Below are 19933 nucleotides of genomic sequence, written 5' to 3'. Positions count from 1 at the left end.
GGTCTTCAATGTGGGGCAGTCCTGGGCTAGGCACTGTAGGTGAGAAGGGCCTGGTCCCTGGCCTTCCGGAGCCTTCCCTTCTCTTGGATATGAAAGAGGGAGAAGGAAAGAGAACTAACGTGGAATAACTAGGTCCCATGAGCGTTGTGCCTGGGACTGATCCCTCTCATTGGCATTTCATCTTTCCAGGGGCCCTTCAAGTAGGGAAGTACTTGGGAATCCTCCCAAACTCCTGCCCATCCCAGATCTCACATCCAGTTCCCAGATGCTCTGGGCTCTCCCTTTCAAGTACACCCAAAGTTTGACTCCTCTCCCCACTTACACTACCCACCCCACCCTCAGCATCACTCCCCCAGACCCCAGCACTGGACTCTCCTCCCCTGCCTTGCCCTTGCAGCTGAATCCAAACATGGCATTTCTCAGCTCAGAACCCTCTCGTGTCTTTCCCCATACTATGATCTCACTCAGCCAGAGAGGATTCAGTGAGAGTGTTTCAACACAGTGAGTGCTCACTGGATGCTGATTCTTCTTATGAATTCTGTGTCCATATCCACATGGCTGTGTAGCCTGGTACAGCAAGTTAACTACACCTCTGCGGCTTAGTTTCCTCATCTGCAAATGGAAGGGCCATAGGAGCTGGGCTTTGAGGCATGAATAGGAGCTCACTAGTCTGAAAAGGAGAGCAAAAAGACATTGTGGGAGGAAGGAACAGCCCACACAGAGAGGTATGGCATTCTGAACACATCCAAGTGTTTGGGGACCATAAGTCATGAGTCTGGCCAGAGGATAAGACACATGGGGCCAGGAGAAGGTTTGAGGCCTTGAATGTTAGCCTGGTAAGTTTGAGCTTTGTTCTCCAGAGGGGGAGCCATGGAAGGTAGACAGGAAGGTGAGTGGCATGACAATCTGCTTTCTCGCTACTGCTCAAGGAACACACTAGTGGGAGAGAGAATAGGACATACATTAAGCACCAGCAGTATACAGGGCCTCAGAGGGTTCAACCATCAATGGGTCTGGGTTCCCTTTGAGGTGAAACAGCTTACAGGATTTCCCCCAGAATAGCCACTGGCCCTCTAGTGCCTAGCTCTGGGGTTTCCATTAGGAGAGGCTTGCCAGGACATTATTGAGGTGTCATTGACTGGTACCAGGTTAGGCAGCAGAGCAGTGAGGATACTTGCAAAAGGCTGCTCTCTATATCCCTCAAGCCAGAGCCCAGCCCCAGCCGTTGTTTCTGTCCACTTCTCAACTGTAGCAGACGTGTGAGTCCTTGAGGTGGACCAGTGGCCCACGGGTGTCTGGGAACTCCTTGGGAGTCAGAATAACAAGGTGCTGTGAAAGCTGAGACTTCTTACAGCCCCGTGGACAGGGAAGGAATTTGCTGATCATCCCTGCTAGCTGCCCTCCCCCTCTTTCATTTTACTAGCTGAGAGAGAGTATGGGTGATGTCCAGGTCCCTTAGAGCAGGGACACTGCCTCTGGCCCCCACATGTCCCCGCTGCATGGCCTCAGGGCAGTCACCTCCTCTTTGAACCTTGAGGTCACAGTCTGGCACAAGTTAAAAGAGTGACATGCTAAGGATAGGGCCTCCAGTCATGGCTTGTTGGGTATGACACTGAGGGCCAGAGAGGTTAAGTGACTTGCCCAAGGTTACACAAGCAGCTAGATAGAAGAGGGCTCCCAGCCCTCATCTCCGACATTGGGGTCTGTGTCCCCACCAGCCACAGGTCCACGGTCACAGGTAACACTGTTCCATGTGTGTGTGTGACCCACTCTCAGGTCACAGGGGGTCCCCTCTTGGCATGGTCCACCCCCCACCCCCGCCCACAACACCCATCCCATCTGTAACACTAAAGCACCATTGTCAGCAGGAGCCAGTGAGATGACCTCTTCCAGAGCCCTGTGAAGCCACCGGAGCCCCCGGAGATAGTCATTTCACGCTGGCTTTATAATTCGACTCAGAGTTGCTCTGATGGAAAACAGAGCTTGTGCCCCTGGTTAACCTCATCCTGCGGGTCCCTCCTCTGGGGTCCTCACTCTATCCTAAGGGTCCTGCTTCACCCCAGCCCTGGAAGACAGGCGGGGCCAGATCTGGCCACATGCCCTCCATCAGGCCGGAGCCATGCCTTCCTCCCTGGTTCCTCCCGAGCACCCCCCCGGGAGCTCAGCACGTATCATTAGACTTTATTAGAATCAAAGAAATGAGTCATATTTGCAAACAAGCCGTGCTCAGCCAATCTTCCCCTGCAGCTGTCGGAAGGAGGAGGCGGTGGAGAAAGCCTTGTGTGGCCCCATGCTCAGGGCGGACGGGCTCTTTTATAATTGTTGCCTCCGCCAGTCTCCAGGGAAGAGCCAGGGCCAATAAATGGCTGGCCGGCAGTCAAAAGGAAACGATTTGGCCCACTCGGAGGACATATTTACATCTCTGAGTGCTGGCTGGACGGCAGCGGGGCGGCCGACTCACAACAGACGTCCAGGCGACTCTTTTTTGGATCCCACCCTGGAATGAATCATTACTATTCTTGGACAAGAATGCAGCTCACCTCTGGGTCTCCTCCCTCTGGATGAGCAGTGTCAGGAAGCCTGGGATGCTGGGGACCCTCGTGAAGGGCAGCATAGGACCAGGCACACGGGTGGCTGGTCCCCAGGGTGGCGTCAAAAAAAGGGATTCAGGCCCAGGGTTGGTTTTTTGTTTTTTTTTTTTTTTTAGTCTGGGTCATTTCAGGTGAATTCCTGAACCTCTCTGAGCCTCAGTTTCCCCATCAACCAAATGGGTATGATTCATTTACTCAGTTAATGTCTGTTGAACTCCTCCTCTGTGCCAGCCACTGTTCTGGATCCAGCAGTGATCAGACAGGGGCCCAGCCTCCAATGGAGATGGCATTCCGGTAAGATCAATGGACATTAAATGGATGGCCCAAATACAATTGTAATAGAAAAGCAGTGATAAATAATGAAAAGTAAAGCCAGGGCAGGGGAAGGAGAGTGACTGTATGATGTCCAGGAAAGGCTGCCCTGGCGAAGTAACATTTGAACAAAGACCTGAAATGACGCAGGGAGGTGGTCGTCATGTCATATAACAAGTGACTGACAAACTTTTCAAAGGTCCTGAGGCAGGAATGTGCTCAATCTCTTCAGAGATCATACCAGAAGACACTGTGGCTGAAGGGGCCATATGGGGGATGAGGTTGGAGATGGGACCAGCATACATGAACTTGTCCCGTTGATACACCTGTGGTCCCAGTGTCATTAATAGGTCTGAATGATAAGAGTATTTGGTCGCCTTATTCAGGGAGGCCAAAAGGGATAGGGCAGGTTAGGAGGGCCTCTTAGCCAGGTAGGTAGGAGCCATGGGAGGATGTGGAATGGTGGAGCGGTGTCACCTGATTTGGGTCTGGACAGATTCTCTCTTGATGAGAGCAGACCTGGGGGGAGGGTGACCGTGGAGGCAGGAAGACAAGTGGGAAGGCCACTGAAAAAGCTCTGGGAAGCAGAAAGGTCCATAGAGGAGTGGTGGCAGTGCTGAGGACATGTGGCTGAATTTGGGGTACCATGCAGTCCCCTGGGGTGGTTAAGAGACCGCTGAGGGGCAGTGCACTATGGCTGTTCCTCTGGGGCACAGCACTCTAGTTTATTGAGCCCTCTCCCCACCACGGGAAGGCCCAGCAGATCCCTCTCTGCCGCTCTGTGGCTGAGGCCCTGGGAGTCCCATACAGGAGGGACCTGTGGAGGGTCCTTCATGCGGGGTCCTTTCAAAAAAGGATTCGGATGGCCCCCACACATTCCAACGTCCACGGCTACCCAGAGCTATCTTTGGAAAGGATGTCACTTTGGCCCCGAGCCCACGTTGGGCTCTGTTTTGACAACCCCTGACTGATGAGACACATTCATTCCATTCCTAGAACGTCTGTATGGCCCATTACAAACATTTTCAAGACTTTTAAATAATTTTTATAAAGGTGCTATTAAAAACATTGAATCATTCATCTAAAAACATAAACATCCAAAGAGAAAAACATTCAAGTACAAAAAAACGATACCCAAGGCCAAGTGCATTCCCCTCCCCGGCGTCCCCACCACCAGGTCCCCCTCCCCACAGGCAGCGGCGTCTAGTGTGTCCTGCCAAAAATAGTCTGTGCGCATTCAAGCACAAATGTACATCCACCCCCTTCCCTTTTTAACACAATAGGGCGCATGCAAGAAGCCCCGTTCACCTTGCTTTGTTCACTTACTTTATCTGCAGGATATCATTTCTTATCTGCTCACTGGAAGCTTTCCCCACTGTCTCGCAGGCCCTGAGGCATTGGCGTTCACCTTGTGTCCTCTCTGTGCTGCTGAGCCCCTACTGATGGCCACTTGGGTGGTTTCCAGTCTGTTGCTCCTACAGACGGTGCTGTGATGAATAGCTCGGGGTGGTCCCTGTCATTGGCCACACGTGCAAGAGTAATTACGGGAGAGAGCCTCAGGCATGGAGTATGGCTGGGTCAAAGAGAACATTCCTTATGGTGCCACCCAGAGGCGTCATGAACTCCTACAAGAAGATGGCCACCGGCCGTGGAGACTCGGTTTTCCCATTGTGGCTTCCGGAGCTGGTCGGCTGCCCAGAGCCAGCCTGCCATCTGTCATAGGCACCCCTGGTTTACCAGTGGAAGGAGGAGGCTTTAAAAAGGGTGTCCGTGAACGGCGCTTGGTGTGGTCGCACGGGGAAGGGAAGAGCTCAGGCTCTGGGGTTTCAGGCTTCTCAGCTGACTTGCCCAGAGGAGACAAGAAAGGCTGGGGACCTTCTCAGCATGAGCTGAGCATCTACTGTGTGCCTGTCTGTGAGATCTTGTCTCAGGCTGTCTGGAGGCTGGTAGGCAGGCAGACCTTTTCACCTGAAGGTGACCTCTGGTGTGAGGGTATGGCTGGGGAGACAGACGGGGACTCCAGTCAGTTGTGTGCAGAGCAGCAGGAAAGGCTTCCCTGGCAGCATGAGGACGGTGTAGCTGGCGTTGCAGCGGGCCCAAAGGTGTGGAGGTGGAAAGCACTCTCCCTGACGCTGCCCATTCACAAGGAAGCCTTGGGCCGCTGCCCAGCATGCCCTGGGCCTTCATTGAAGGCGCTGAGCTCTGGAGGCTGCGCAGGGAAGGGCTTTTTGTTCTAAAGCAGCTGCAGCCGCCAGATCCACGTGCTTGGCAGGGCCCCAGCCGGGATGCGGTTGGCTGACAGCCTGCCTCAGGGGATGTCCCCTGGCTTGAGGCTTTCAGGGGACCCTGGCCCATAGCAGGAGCCTGGGCAGATTCTTTTTAAGGTTTTGGCATTATTCTGTCTGCTTATCGGAGGAGCAGTGCAGGGCAGTCTGCAGAGCACAGGCTTTTGGAGTCTAACAGGCTTGCGTGTAGGGTGGCAGCCTTGCCGCTGGCTGTGTGTGTGTGGGCAGTTGAAGCTTCCTTGCCTCGGTTTTCCCCATCTGTAAAATGGGGCAAATGACCTCTAGTCCTTGGATCAGATGATAAGTTGGAAAGGCCTTGTGGACCTTCTAAGCACATACCATCAGAGGTGTCCAAGGGGAGCTCCTTGATGTCAGGGTTCTCACCAAAAACAAGGACAGGAATGCTGCCCCTTTTTGAGGTGAACGGAAATACTTCACGACTTGGTTCTGAGTGCTGTGTGAACTTGCTGGTATCCTCAGTTGAGTCCTTGGTTCGTTCACTCAGCAGGTATCTATTGAGACCCTACCATGTGCTGTGCGCTATTCTAGGTGCTGGGAGCACAACAGTGGCCCAAAGAAATGGCCCCGCTTTGGATGCCACTTGAGATGGAGATCTTAGATTTATTCAAGGTCCTTATGTTGAAGCTTCTGCGGGGTGGGGATGGGGTGGAGTGGGGAAAGGCAAAACAGTGAAGTATCCTGGCCCAGCAGGCCTTCTGACATCCAGAGCCCTGACCACAACTGGCTGGAAGCTAGGGAACGGTCTGGAATGCATTCCTAGGCAGTGGCCTGGGGGCAGGAGCTGTTATCTGTGTTTTACGGGTTGCACAAAGTCATGCCCCCTCTCTGCCTCTCTTGCTGGTGGTGTGTGGCCTCCAAACCAGGAGCTGACTTTGGTTAGAAGGAATCCTGGCTTTTCACACACAGGGAGCACAAGCTCCCTGTCTCCCATGATCAGCAGCCTGGGGAGCCAGGGGAACGGGGGACCCTGATGTCCCTGTTCAGGATGCCCCTGTCCTTAGTCACTGCTGCAGTATCTGCTCTGGGACAATAGGGACAGTGTCTTGGCACTGAGTTTTGCGGCTTCTGGCTGTTAGCACCCAGTGCAACCCCACCCCAACTTCAGATGGCATCAGCCCCTCAGGGACGTGTGTGAGTAGGTGCTCTCACACATCTTCTGCAGGTCAGTGAGGTTCTCGGACTCCACAGACCCAGCTTCTGCTGTGTGATGTTGGGCCAATGAGCCTTCTCACCGTCTCCCTACCTCTTCCCAAGACCTTCATAACCCTGCAGAGTTGTGGGGAGGAGGCTCACTGCTCAGGTGCTAGATGCTGCTCTGGGCATCTCGAGGCCAGGACGGGAGTGAGTGCTAAGGGTTACCCAATGCTGGCTGTATCCCAGACCTTGTCAATGGTACTTCGTGTGGGTTTTCTCTTAACAGCAATCCCTGTAAAGAGGTGGATAGGTGCTCTGCAGCCACATACAGAACAAACACTTTGCCCTCTTGAGGCTTACATTTTCATGGATATTCAGATATGAAACAGGGGTGAATAATAACAAAAGAGGGGTGGGACAGAGAGTTGGGTAGTTATCCCCATTTCACAAACAAGGAGATTCAGGTCCAGGAAGTCGGGTAATTAACCCAAAGTCATAGACTTTCACACGGTAGCGCTAAGTTTGAACCCAGTGTTTGGCCCACAGTGGACATGAAGAAGGGTCTGCTGATAATCGATCACATGGGAATTAGTACCCATTTAACAGATGAGGAAACTGAGGCATAGAGATGTGCTTAACTTGCCCGAGGTCCGACTGGGTTGAACCCAGGTTCACCTGACATAGGAGTCTCAATCTGTCCCCTTTGTTGACTTCTCCACACCCCTGTGACCTGGGTGAGTGCTGCTTCAGAGACTCCTGGGGATTCCAGGGCTTGGAAAGGCGAGGGGGCTTGTGGAAACACACCTGAGCCGGGGTTTCAACCCCAGCCTGTTGGAGCCCTGGCCTCAGCTCTCTGAGCCCCGGGACCTAACCTGACTTGTGGCTCTGTTTGCTTGAAGGCGCAACGTGCTGAGTTTGTCTTCTGGAATCGACGACCCTGGCTCCTTAAAGTGGGACCTTGCTCTCTGCCTCCTCCTGGTCTGGCTGGTCTGCTTCTTCTGCATCTGGAAGGGCGTCAAGTCCACAGGGAAAGTGAGTTGTGCGCCCATCCCTCCCCTGCCTCAGCAGAGAGTCTCCCCACCCCCCAGACCCTCCTGCTTGAATCCAGCCCAGCCCAAAGAGCCCAAGTATGTTGCTAAAGCAGTCTTCTGAAAGAAAATAAGGCCCTGATCTGTGGCATTTGCCTACATCCTGGTGTATATACTCCCACCATGTCTGATTTCACATTCCCGATAGTTTAACAACTAGTTCACAGAATTCCTGAAAGTCCGATGGTGCGCTCTCTGGGACCTGCGTAAGCTCCCTACACTCCCGGTTCCCATATCCAGGTGTTGCTAGTGCAGATTTAGCAAATAACAAACACAGGTGTTGATAAGTTAGCAGGTAGCAAGGTGAGTTTATTGTTAATTACCAGCAATTCACCCCGAACACAGACCCTTGCTTTGCAAAGTGTGCCCTGACTGGCAGCCTCGGCGTCCCCCACAGACTTGTTAGAAATGCAGACCCATGGGCTTGCCCCACACCTGGAGAATCAGAACCCATGTCCAAATGGTATCCCCAGATAATCCAAATGCACGTGCAGGTTTGAGAAGCACAGACTTGGAGTTTGGTTGCAAAGTGTGGTTAACCAAATAATCGTACAACTAACACTTGGGCTGGAAACGAAGATGTTAGTTATTAAGGAAAGCTTTCACTGATGATTAAGTTACTTGCTCAAAACCAAGATGTTAGTTGTTAACCAGAACGTTAGCCATTGCTGAAATATTTGCAGCTGATTTAATAGGTTACACGAAGACTAGAACGTTAGCTATTAACCAGGGTGGTAGCTGATTATTAAAATGTTAGCTTACAATTGAGGTTGTAAGTGTAACTGGTATATTTCCAATAATGAAAAGGACAGCCTGTAACTAAAAGACTACCTGGTAAGTTAGAGCTGAACAATTACCTGATAACCAAGACGCTGGCCAGTATCGTGGTCATAGTCACTGTGATGACAAGGCAGTGCGGAGGGGTCTGGGGGGATCACTGCGGTGGGGCTCTAGTCCAGAGAGAAGGAGTTGGCTGACCTGACTTTATATGAACCCCACCTATCATTTCCCTCTTGTCACTTGCATCTTGACAGGGGAACATCCCTTTAAGGTCTAGAAGCCCCCAAAGGTCTAAAGAGTAAGTTAAGGTGGCATTTGAGGTACGGTGATGGGCAGGGGGTGACATCTCCCGGAGAAGGGGCCTTTGCTGCCCTGGAATTTACATTAAGGACCGTGGTCTCCCCGGATGAAGAGCCCCTTGAAGTGAAGTTGTAGATCAGAACAGATCCCAGCATTTACTTAAGGGCAAGATCTGGGTCCCCAGGACAGCAGAAGCAGAATGGGGACGATTCTGGAGCAGGGGCCTAAGACCCAGTCTGGAAAGGAAGCAGGCCAGCTGATGTTGTCGCACTGGGACAGGCAGGAAGAGGGCCCCTCGAGCAATCCCCACAGGCGCCTTGGGGTACTCGTTCACCCCTGTTGGCCCACCTCCTCCTCCATCTTATGCGCCAAGCATTTCCTTACCGCCTTTGTTCAAATGAGGAGGGAGCTATCTGGGAGAGGTGAAGTGGCTTGTTCAAGGGCACTCCCTCCCCTCAAAGCCCTGGCTTTCTCTTGTGCAGAATGGGTGGAGGTGAAGGCTCTAATAAGGTATGTGATGCCCCCAGCACCAATGCTTGGCACAGACAGTGCTGTAAACACCCATCGTGTCTTCACTGTGCCCTCCTATTTCCCCACATGGAGGTGAGTTTTTCTGGAAGTTTCTATGGAGCACTTGTCCCCAGCCGTGCTGGAGACATGATCGTTTCCTGATGCACTCATACATTTTGAGCCTCTACTACCTGTCAGGTACTGTTGTAGGAATAGAGCCAGGGGATACGCTGGGGGTCCACAAACAGAAGTCTCTATGATCCGGGAGCTGAGAGATTTGTTGGTTGCGACAAGGTGAATCTGTAAAATACATGGGAGTCAGTGGGGACTGAAGAGTAACGTGGCGAGGGAGAACAGAAAGTTCTGGGATACACTTTATTTTTTAAAAGATTTTATTTATTTATTTGACAGAGAGAGATCACAAATAGGCAGCGAGAGAGAGAGAGAGAGAGGAGGAAGCAGGCTCCCTGCCAAGCAGAGAGCCGGATGTGGGACTCGATCCGAGGACCCTGAGATCATGACCTGAGCCGAAGGCAGAGGCTTAACCCACTGAGCCACCCAGGCGCCCTGGGATACACTTTTTTAAATGGGGTGGCCAGGCAGGCTCACCAAGGAGGGTAACTTTGGGACACAGATTTGAAGGAAGTAAAGGGTAAGCCATGTGGCTATCTGGAGGAGAAAATACTCCAGGGAGAACAGCCAATGCAAAGGCCCTGAGGTATATCTGACCCAGACCTGTGGGGGAGCCCCCAGTCTGATGGAGGAAGCTGCGGTTTCCCAGAAAGAGTGGGCAACCTTTGAGATACAATGGGGCAGGGTGGGGGGGGCAGGAGTATAGAATCAAATGAAAATGTAGAGGGTACTGGGCTGCAACTGTGGCCAGTTGAAGACGTGACTTGACAGAGGTCCCCCTACCCAACCCCGCCCCTGGAGACAATCTCCTCCTCACGCTCCAGGCCCCTGAGGGGCAGGCATGGCTCCCAGAACAATAGCAGAGCCCGGGCCAGCCCAGAGAAGCCAAGACAAACACAGTAAGGCTCTGTGGACTTCCTTGAGCTCCATGGCCAGCCTGCCCGCCCGCCTGCCGCCCGCCGCCAGCCGCCAGCCATGGCTTTCAGCCCTGGCCGCAGACCAGGTTCACGGCCGCTGTGGGGGCTGAGCCCACGGGCAGCAGGACGGACCTCATCCAGGCCCTGGCCTTGGCCCTGCTTCAGTGGCTGATGCTGGTCCAGCTGGGGGGGGTGGATGGAGGAAGAGTTTGGACAGCTCAGGACCCAAGTTCAAGTCACTTGGCCTCTCTGAGCCTCGGTTCCCTTTTTTTGTAATTGTCATCATTCCAAGGGTCTGAATATGCCAGGGCTTCCTTCATTCAACAAACAGCGAGAATGGCGGCAAAGGCTATGTTGCGCTTGCATGCCATGCCCCGTTCTTGGGGCTGTCGATCACCGCTCTTTCCATCAGCCTCACATCCAGAGATGTCCGTGGCCAGGCTGGGATTTGAACCCAGGCAGAGCAGCTCCCCACCTGGGTGTCTGCATCCTGCATTCTTCCCCCTCCTAAATCATCACTTGCTGCCTGCCCTCTCCCGCAGCTAGCCGGATGGTAGGGCATGAGGCCAGGAAGATGCCAAGTCCAGACCATCAGTCACATGGGAAGTTAAGTGCCGGGGACCCGAAGGGGAGTACCCTCGCTGACGTGACCACAGACGTGCCCTGAGGCTGCACCCCCCAACTCTTCTGCCCCACACTTGAAAACAGACCCGGGGTGGGGGTGGCCAGTCAGAGTCGGACCTGGTTTGGGATCTCAGTTTTGCTCCCACAAGCTGCATGAGTTTGGGAATGTACCCTTCCTTCTCTGAGCCTTGGTTTCCCCTTATGTGAAAGGAGTTGGTGATTCCCCCCTCTGACACACACAGGGCTGCCATGAAGACCCTCGGGCCCTGCCTAGATGCTGGGCACAGATATGTGCCCCCACCTCTAGGAGCCTCCATCTCTGGCATGAGTGACCCCTACTGCCCAGGCCTTTATCCCCAAAAGGAAGTTCAGGGCAGCGGGAGACTAACCCGTCTCCCTCCTGCCTTGTGGGCCACTCTCCCCGCCATCCTGAGGGGAACGAGGAAGCATTGTCCTTGCAAGTTTCCAGGGCAGTTGGGCCACAGGGCTTTTGGGTCATGGGCTCAGAGGAACCACAGAGGCTTGCCAGTAAGAATGGAAAAATACCACGTCCTGTGGCAAGGCCTGCTGGGCCACCACCAGAGGCCCACTGGCGGCGGCTGGCACCAGCCTCTCCCGGGAGGATCCCCGGGGGAGTCACGGAAAAGTTGAGAGAATGGCTCTCAGGGGCTTGTCCTCAGAGCAGCAGAATTTGCAAAACAAGGGTGTCTTTCCAAAGAGGCGGATGAGGTGGTGTGACTAGGTGGGGCTGTGTGAGCAGGAGGGGCTGTCCTGTCCTGGATTAGGGGATGGACTGTGGTAACACGTACACACACCAAAGACACAGGACTCCGAAGCCAGCTGGCTGAGGTCACATCCCACCTCAGCCACCTATTCGCTCTGTGACCCCAGGGCCCCTGATGTCACCTCTGGGGGCCTGTTTTCTCCTCTGGAAAATGCAGTTAATCCTTTTCCCTACCTCGTCAGGTTGCTGTGTGGGTTAAATGAGTTACTACACCTAAAGCTCTTAGCCTATACCTGGCACACAGCAAGTGCTCCTTAAGTGCTTGTTAAATAGATTTGATACATGAAAACAAGGGAAGCCACCCCCATCCCGGGTGGTTTCCTGTGTCCCTGACACAAAGCCCTCTGGCCAGAGCCCCGTTGCCCAGCCCAGTGGGGCCTGGCTGGCTTTGAAGTGGCCGCCCTCTGGGGACAGCCTGCTGTCAGCAGTTAATTGTTTGTGGACCTCTGGGTGTGGTTTGCAGCAGGGCCCAGAGGTGGTAACCGGTGGGGGGCCTGTCTGCAGGAAGGGAGGAACAGCTTGTGGGGGGGCATGCTGATTTTTCTTTCTTTCACCCCTTCTGTGGCTTCCTGACCTGTCCCCACCCTCCACGCCTGCAACCTCGCCCTTGGGAAGTTGGGAGGGTTCTCTGCCTCAGGAGAAGATTGGGGGGCTGGGGAGACTGAGGCCCAGATGGAGAAAAGTCATCAGGGCTGGGGGAGGAGCAGCAGAGGCAAACGTAGGTCCCGCCCTTTAGCCTAATGGGAGCGGCAGGAGAATCCTCCCGCCCTTTAGCCTAATGGGAGCGGCAGGAGAATCCTCCCTGCTAAGGTGTCTTGAGGCTGGCAGGTGAGGGTAGCACCTTTATTTTCCTCCTCATACAGATGGAAGCTGAGGCCCCACCACCAACGGGGAGGTGGCAGAGGTGGGATCCAAACCCCAGCCTGGGTGACCCCTAGCGGGCCCTCCCTGCCACTCTGTCTCTCCCCCTGGAGTGGCAGAGCTGGATGGAACGTCAGACCTCATCTGGTCTGAGCCTCCTACTTCACGGGTGGGGAAATGAAGCCCAGAGAGGGACAGTAGCTTGCTCAAGGTCTCAACAGCAAGCCAGTCACAGAGCTTGAATTCCAACCTGTGCCCTTGGGGAGTCCAGCCTTCCTCTGGTCATTGGGAAGGTTGAGTGAAATAAAGCACCAGACATGGAAGGGGTTTTCCTGCTCTGCCACAGTCTTCTGCGGGCAGCAGGCTCTGGGGCACTTAAGTACTGTGTGACCTATGGGCAGGCAGTGGACACTCTGGGCTTTGGTGTCCTCACCCTCAAGATGAGATTCTTAATGAAACTTGCCTCAAAGGGTTAGGGTGGGACCAGCCAAGTACAACCAAGTAACTACTGCACCTAGAATGGTGCCAGGCATACAGTAAGCACTCAGTAAATGCTGCTTGGTGGTGGCTGGCCAAGGGCAGCTGAGCCAGGCAGGCCCTGAGAGCTTTCTTCCTGCCCCTTTCCAAAGGCCCTTTGTGGTGGTTTCTACACACAGGGATGTCGGCTGTCCCAAGAATTGTGCTCCATCAAGGATCCCTGTGCCAGATAGGTGGGGTTCAAGGCTCGGTCACCCTCCATAGGTGTCTGGTACCTACATGGGCCCCAGAAGTGCCCTGCAGTAACCCGGCTCTGCCCCCAGCTCCCAACACCATGGACATGTTCACCTGCTCTCTGGGTGTCCGTTTCCTCACCTACAAAATGGGTACACTTGCTGTGTAGTCATCCCTTTCTGGTCCCCTGGTCCCCTAAGACCCTGAGGGAGTCAGGGACTCTGCGAACCAGTCTTCGCATTTCAGTTTGTCAACAGGAACTTCTGTATGTGCTGCATCGGTGAAGTCAAATGCCTCATGCCTTTGCTCAGAGTGAGGTAGTCCACCTCCACGGGCTCTGGCTGCGTGCGGCTCCTGTGCTCTGGGCATGACCCAGGCGAGTCTTTGAGCCCTGCTGAGCTCCCTGTTCCTCCTCTGTCAGCACGGTGGCTGGCACGCCAGTTTGCGGGGCAGGGCGGGGTGAACATCAGGGGTCCTTGTGCCCGGAGAGCCCTTGCTCTGGCGGCGCCCTGCTGGAAACACCAGGATCTCACCATCCTTTCGGAGCCACGCATCTCTGGGCCCCTCCCAAGCGTGAACCCTGCCTGGAAACGTCTCTGTTGAAGGAACAGATAGGGAAGGATCCATCCGCGAGAACTGAGGGCATAGGGTGTTTGGAGATCAAGTGAAGGAGAGGAAGTAGGGCGGGACCTTGGCCATGGAACAGTCCAGGCTTGGTCATTTCTGGTGTCCATCTCCAGTTGACCTTGGGCAGCCTGGGATGTGCTGTGTTATCTGAGGATTGGGGGGGGGGAACCTTCCCAGTCTCCTGGCCAAGGGGCGTTAGAGCTTCATTTCCTCCCAGAAGTTCCCTGTGCTGCTTGCAAGGTCACCGTCGACAACAAGCCCTATTTCTTGAGCACCTACATGCCAGGTGGTGGTACAGACAGCTCCTTGAACCCTTGCCTCACCTCTGGATGGAGGTCTTCTATTACTGTAGTCTCCATTTACACATAAGGGAACTGGCCCAGAGAGGTGAAGCATCATGCCCAAGGTCACACAGCAAGCAAGGGGACAGAGCTGGGTTTTGAACCCTCACCTAACTGGTTCTTCACTCTAAAGAGACCTACTAACAGTTGTAATGTTAGCTGATACATCCTGGCACAGGCTGACCACTGGGCTAAGCCTTTTACATAGACACTAGACAGTTTTATTTTGCATTTTTTTCTTTTTCTTTTTTTTAAGATTTTATTTATTTGTCAGGAGCGAGAGCAAGCACAGGCAGACAGAGTGGCAGGCAGAGGCAGAGGGAGAAGCAGGCTCCCTGCCAAGCAAGGAGCCCGATGTGGGACTCGATCCCAGGATGCTGGGATCATGACCTGAGCTGAAGGCAGCTGCTTAACCCACTGAGCCACCCAGGCATCCCTGCATTTTTTTCTTGATTTGCATTTTCTTTCTTCATGTCTGTTGCATGAGGGCAGAGAGTCTGTCTTGGCCGCCACTCTTAACTTCCAGGGCCTAGATACTCAGTATTGTTTTCACTGAATCTCAGTATATCTGTGAGGTAGGTGACTAGTATTATACCCAGGTTCCAGGGGAGGCAGCTGAGGCCCAGAGAGGCTAAGCAGCACACACAGGATCAAACAGCAAGCTTCGGCTCCAGACCCCTGGCCTCGGAGAGGATGCTTGAATTCGACAGCAGTGGTTGATGCCACGGGCATCCCTGAATTGCTCTCTCCTGCCCACCCCCACAGGTTGTCTACTTCACGGCCACCTTCCCATTCGCTATGCTCCTGGTGCTGCTGGTCCGTGGACTGACGCTGCCCGGTGCAGGCGCAGGCATCAAGTTCTATCTGTACCCTGACATCAGCCGTCTCGAGGACCCGCAGGTACCGCAGGGTGGCCTGTCCTCCCACCCAGGGCCGGGCAGGGTGTGGGAAAGCTAAGCTGACACGCAGTTTCTTCCAGTCTTGGGGACACAGTTCGAGTCGGGCCATCAGCCCCCAGTACTTTTCCCGCTGGGCTGTGGCATGTTGTCCACCATGCTCGCAGGCATTTCCAGCTGTGTGTGTATCTTTTCATGTGGAGGACTGCTGAGGCCGGCCAAGTATGGTCTCCTTCCAGCCCTGTGCCAGGGAAAGGGGGAGGTGGGGGGGGGTCTTTTGATGAGCTCATCTCTTCCTTGGCCCTGGCCTCTGCCCGCAGTGGCCTAGAGGGCGGCATTGTGGGGAGAGTTGGCCCACGAGCGCTGCTGGCTTCCTTGGCTGAGGTTGGAATTCAGAGTTGGTGCTGAGCTCTGGGAAGGTCTAGGGGCAGATACTGAGTGCCCACCTCCTGGCGCTCAGCCACGTGACCACAGGGGGTTGGAGAAAGCCCTGGGATGTCTGATTGGCCCATTTGAGGGCCTTTTGCCACCAGGATCCTCAGCCTTCAGGTGGCCTTTGAGGTTCTGTGCTGCTTTGGTTCACTTCCCACTGCCCTCTTGCCCTGGGCAGGATAGGGGGTGGGCAGGGGATGGTTTGGCCAACATCAGAGGACAGCTGGGAAGGCAGCTTTGTGGCCATCAAGAGCTGCTGGATGAAGGTTCCGGAGAGCGGCTTCGCCTGCATAATCCATTAGGGAGTTCTGTCCCGCTCCAACTTGTGGGTTCCCAGACGATAGGAATTACAGTAATAATAGCAGCCTTGACTTAACAGTCTTAGCACGTATCTGCACTGGGCTTAATCTTTATTCTTAGAAGCTGTGTAGTGCAGCAGAGCCCATTTTACAGATGTGAAAACTGAGGCTCCAGGCGGGAGCCCTGTTGCTTGCGTTCATTTCGTAGTTGGAATTCCTATCCATCTGCTCCAAAAGCCCTTCCTTGTAGTCCTGATGCTGAGTGACTGGGTTTTTCTTCGACTTCTGGGCTTCCTTGCAGCTCAATATTGCCTTGAAAGACACCTTGCATTCCAGCATAAATGCTTTGACTGCAGTCAAGAATCTGCACATTTTGAGGTGCAGTCCTTCAGGTGGCCGGGAACTTGTAGGAAGCTGGCTCTAACAGCCCCTTCTCTCTCTCCTTGCCACCCCCACCCAAACCCTCACAGGTATGGATTGATGCTGGGACCCAAATATTCTTCTCCTATGCCATCTGCCTGGGGGCCATGACCTCTCTGGGGAGCTACAACAAGTACAAGTACAACTCGTACAGGCAAGTGTCGCGCCAGCGGGCCTGGTGGACCTTAGAAATAATGATGTTTAAAGAAAAAAAGAGAAGAAGTAGGGAGCGTGGCTTCCTTGTGTTGTGAATTAACTTGCTCCCTGACATATGTGTAACTTAGGGACTGTATGCTGCTGGGATGCCTGAACAGTGGTACCAGTTTTGTGTCTGGCTTCGCAATTTTTTCCATCCTGGGCTTCATGGCACAAGAGCAAGGGGTGGACATTGCTGATGTGGCTGAGTCAGGTATGGTGGTATTGGTGGCAGTGGTGGTGGGCACTGCCACCTAGTGTGTAAGATGAGTACTGCAGGCATGAAGCCAGACCCCAGGGGGCTTGGGGGGGGGACGAGCCTGGTTTCTGAAACGGACCCCCCCCACCAAGATGTCCCCCAAGTATCAAAGAGTACAAAAGCTAAATTTTAAGCACTTGCATTGCAATTTGGCTCAAGGGGCAGCAGAAACGTGGGGGTTGGTTAAGTTGGGGAATATTTAGCTACTTTTGCGTGGTCTTCCCTCCCTCTCCTTCCCCAGCATACTCCTGGTTTCAGCAGCAGAAACCACTTTCCTAACTCAGGCCCAAGCCAGCCACCAGCCGGCATTCCATCACCACCTTCTCAGCTTTGGTTTCTGTATTTTGCACTTTGCTCCCAGCACGCTCCCTCTAGCAAACCTGTTCATTCATTCCACGATGTTACTGGCGGAGTCTGCCCTGTGTCAGGCACCACCGTAGGCAGCGGGAGAGGGAGAGACAGTGGGCATGCTGGCCACCCTCTGGGACGGTGACAGATCCAATTTGGGCGTAGGTTGGGGGGACAGTGTCACCCCCTCAGTGTGTGGGATCTGTTGGTGGGGTGCTCCTTCCAGAGGTAGAGGAAATAGTCTTAGAATTATGGACTCTGCCGAGCCTGGGATCCTAGGTTGGGATCCTGGAGCTCCAACAGGGTGGGTCTGGAACCTGAAAATGATGAGGTCTTCAGTTGCTAGAATTCTAGAGCCTCAGCACCACAGTATTCTAGGACTTGCCCCTGGATATTCTAAGTCCTAGAATTGCAGCTATAAACTGCAGTGGTTTGGATATGGGATTAAGAACCGTAGGCTCCCAGGATCCCCAGATTCTGCCCTTGCCCCTTTTCCACCTCACTCCTATCCTGCGCATTCACTTGGCACATGATCATCAGCTGCCTGGAAGGTTTTGGTTATTTTGTACACGTTCTGTGCTGCACCCGACCTTCCGATTTCTCAGGACCTCTCTGGGACTACACGGAAGCAAGTGAGGGTCCAGGGTGGAGGCTTCTCTCAGGCCCAGAGAAGAGACTAATGTCCTAACTCCAGGGACCAGCATGGACCAGAGTCAGGCACAGCTGGAGCCCTTGCCTTGGCATTGCCCTTGCCCTCATGGGAAACTGGGCGGTGTCCTTCTCCCTCAGCCATAGAACCCTAGTACTGGGGCTCAGGGATACCTCAGCCTTGTGCATTTAGACATCTAGATGCTGTGCAGTTGAGGAGACCCGTGGCTTGAGAGCAGGAGTCTTGCTTGGGCTGGTGAGGATCAGGCCCCTGTGCCTTGAGGACCGCCCCCACCTCCTGCCTCCCCACCCACCCTGGATGCCTGTGACAGCTCTGGTCTTACCTATGTGAGAATGCATCTGAGCTCCTCTGACCTTCTCTGCCATCTTTACACCCCCAGTGTTGGCAGGATAAGGGGGGCAAGTCCGCAGCTCAGTCCCACACATCTCCACTGCCCCCAGTCCCAGACAGCGTCAGATGCAGCTTTCCAACCCCAAGAGCCCCCAAGAAGCAGGCCGGAGACTGAGGACACAGAGTAATTCTAGAAAGATCCACACCTACTTGGGAGTGTGGCCGTTCCAGTGATGAGGGGGAGACAATTTGCAGCTCCTTTGCATGGCTTTTTCCAGTCGAGGGCCTATAAACCAGTTGGAATTGCCAGGAGCGTGGAGTGAATCTGGTGGTGGGGTATTTATATCTCTCTCTCGATATATAAAATAGATCTTTTTCTGTGGACAACTAGGTATTTTTATATATGTCTGCATCATCGCCCTAAGTTGTTTCCTTCCTCCTGTCCACTTCCAAGACCTTGTCGTTTATTCCCCACGGTGATGTCTGAGCAGCTGACACATCAAGGGTGATGATTTTCTCTAATAAGCTTTTTAACGAGCACCATATTGAGCGAAGTGCATTTGAACCAGATCCTTATTTAGCCGAACAAAGTGCACGCGGTGCGGGCAGGGGCGCGTTCTCTGCTCGCCGAGAGGCATGCGTTGGTGCTGGGAGCGGCTGCGTTCCTTCAATGGACTTCTCTCTCTATAGTTCACTATGTGCTTTTAGAGAAAGATGCTCAGACCCTCTCCCAGAGGCTGGCTTGACAAAGGCAAAACTGAAATACAGAAACGAGCGCGTTGAGAAAACCTCCACCAGGCCCCGGCGGGCGGCAGGGGGGTGGGTGGGGGGCCCCATTTTACATCTGTCTCGCAGTTGGCTGGACAAGAATCCCCACGCACTGAAGCCTGCCCGTGGGCCAGAGCTGCCCTGTGGGGGGCCCCGAGGTACCCATGCGGCTCCTGCCAGCTGGGGCTTTGGGGTTGGTACTGGCGCCCCTTCCCTCGCTTCTCACGGGATTTTCTACGGTCTCAGCCTGGGGACGCCAGGTCATGGTCGGGTTTTCCTGAGTTGGCTAGACTCTGGCCGGTAGGAGGGCTTGCCCCTGCTGCCACGGTTGTGGTTGATGCCCTACGGTGTGGTCTCTGGGTCCAGTTTATTTTCAAGTTTTTGTTTTTGTTTTTGTTGTTTCCATTCTTAAGCCAGTCCTTGGGTTTCTGATGTCTGCTCTAAATATCCCACCCTCCAGCCCTTTTTTGTCTTCACGTTTCTTGACTTTTTAAAATTATTTTTTTTTTTAAGTTGTGGGTTTTACTTTATTTTTTCAGCCGAGGCCCTTTTAGGCCTCCTTCCTTTTGCTGCTTCCTACTGCCTTTTGCGCCTGCAGGCCTCAGTTGTGGTCCCTCCCCTTGGCTTCTCCCCTCAGGCCCGCTGGAGACAGGAGGAGACCTTTCCCTGTGACTCTGGAATGTTTCCAGTCAGAAAGGTGCCCCCTGAGCTGCTGGGGCTCCCGTCTCCCACACCCTGCCTTCAGATCTGCCAGAGGCCCCTCTTTAGAAACCAGAAGCCCTTTCCTAGGGTAGCGGTCTTAGCATCTGAGAATCTGAGCGCAAGAAGGCACCTTGGGGAGGCATTTCTGGGATCCTGTCCCTCACTTCCCAGGTGGGGAAACTGAGGGCCCTGCAGGGGCACGTGGTGATGTAAAGAGGAGGTGGTGGAGGGTCTCCCGAGCCCTGGGCCTGGCCCCGTGCACACCTCCCTTCAGGTTTGGGCCTTGGCTCTGGCGTTGCTCAGGTGGGGTGCTCACATGCACCCCTGAGGAGATTCTGGCTCTTCTACAGTGTTTCATCCATTAACTCAGAAGTCGAAACCTCTTTGCAAACGGGGGCTTCAGTAGTTCAGATAACCAGGTCTTTCCCCCTTTGCTTCCTTCCAGCAAATGTTGGTGTGGTTGCTCTGGTGGGGTGGGGGATGGTGGGGCTCCTTTTTCAAGCCAGTAGACTGAGTTCCAGGCTCAGTCCCGTTTCCCGCCTGCAAATGACCAGTGTCTGCCAGATTCTTTGAAGCCACTGGTGTTGCTGCCTAGG

General features: G+C 54.0%; 1 protein-coding gene across 3 annotated transcripts in view; it reads left to right on the top strand.

Moving 5' to 3' along the window:
• The window catches only part of LOC111144255 (solute carrier family 6 member 6), an 83429-nt gene that overhangs the window by 47031 nt on the left and 16465 nt on the right, over window positions 1-19933 (top strand). For all 3 annotated transcript variants that reach the window (XM_022498478.1, XM_022498477.1, XM_022498480.1), the window contains 4 exons: window positions 7243-7375; window positions 14784-14918; window positions 16116-16219; window positions 16350-16474. In XM_022498478.1, the coding sequence (XP_022354186.1) occupies window positions 7243-7375; window positions 14784-14918; window positions 16116-16219; window positions 16350-16474 (497 nt within the window). The remainder of the gene's footprint in view (window positions 1-7242; window positions 7376-14783; window positions 14919-16115; window positions 16220-16349; window positions 16475-19933) is intronic.

This window comes from Enhydra lutris, unplaced genomic scaffold (genome assembly GCF_002288905.1).
Source record: "Enhydra lutris kenyoni isolate GAN:26980312 unplaced genomic scaffold, ASM228890v2 scaffoldscaffold10, whole genome shotgun sequence".
NCBI classification, from domain to species: Eukaryota; Metazoa; Chordata; class Mammalia; order Carnivora; family Mustelidae; genus Enhydra; species Enhydra lutris.
Note: the sequence above shows the minus strand (reverse complement) of the source record. Positions and strands in the feature narration are given on the sequence as shown.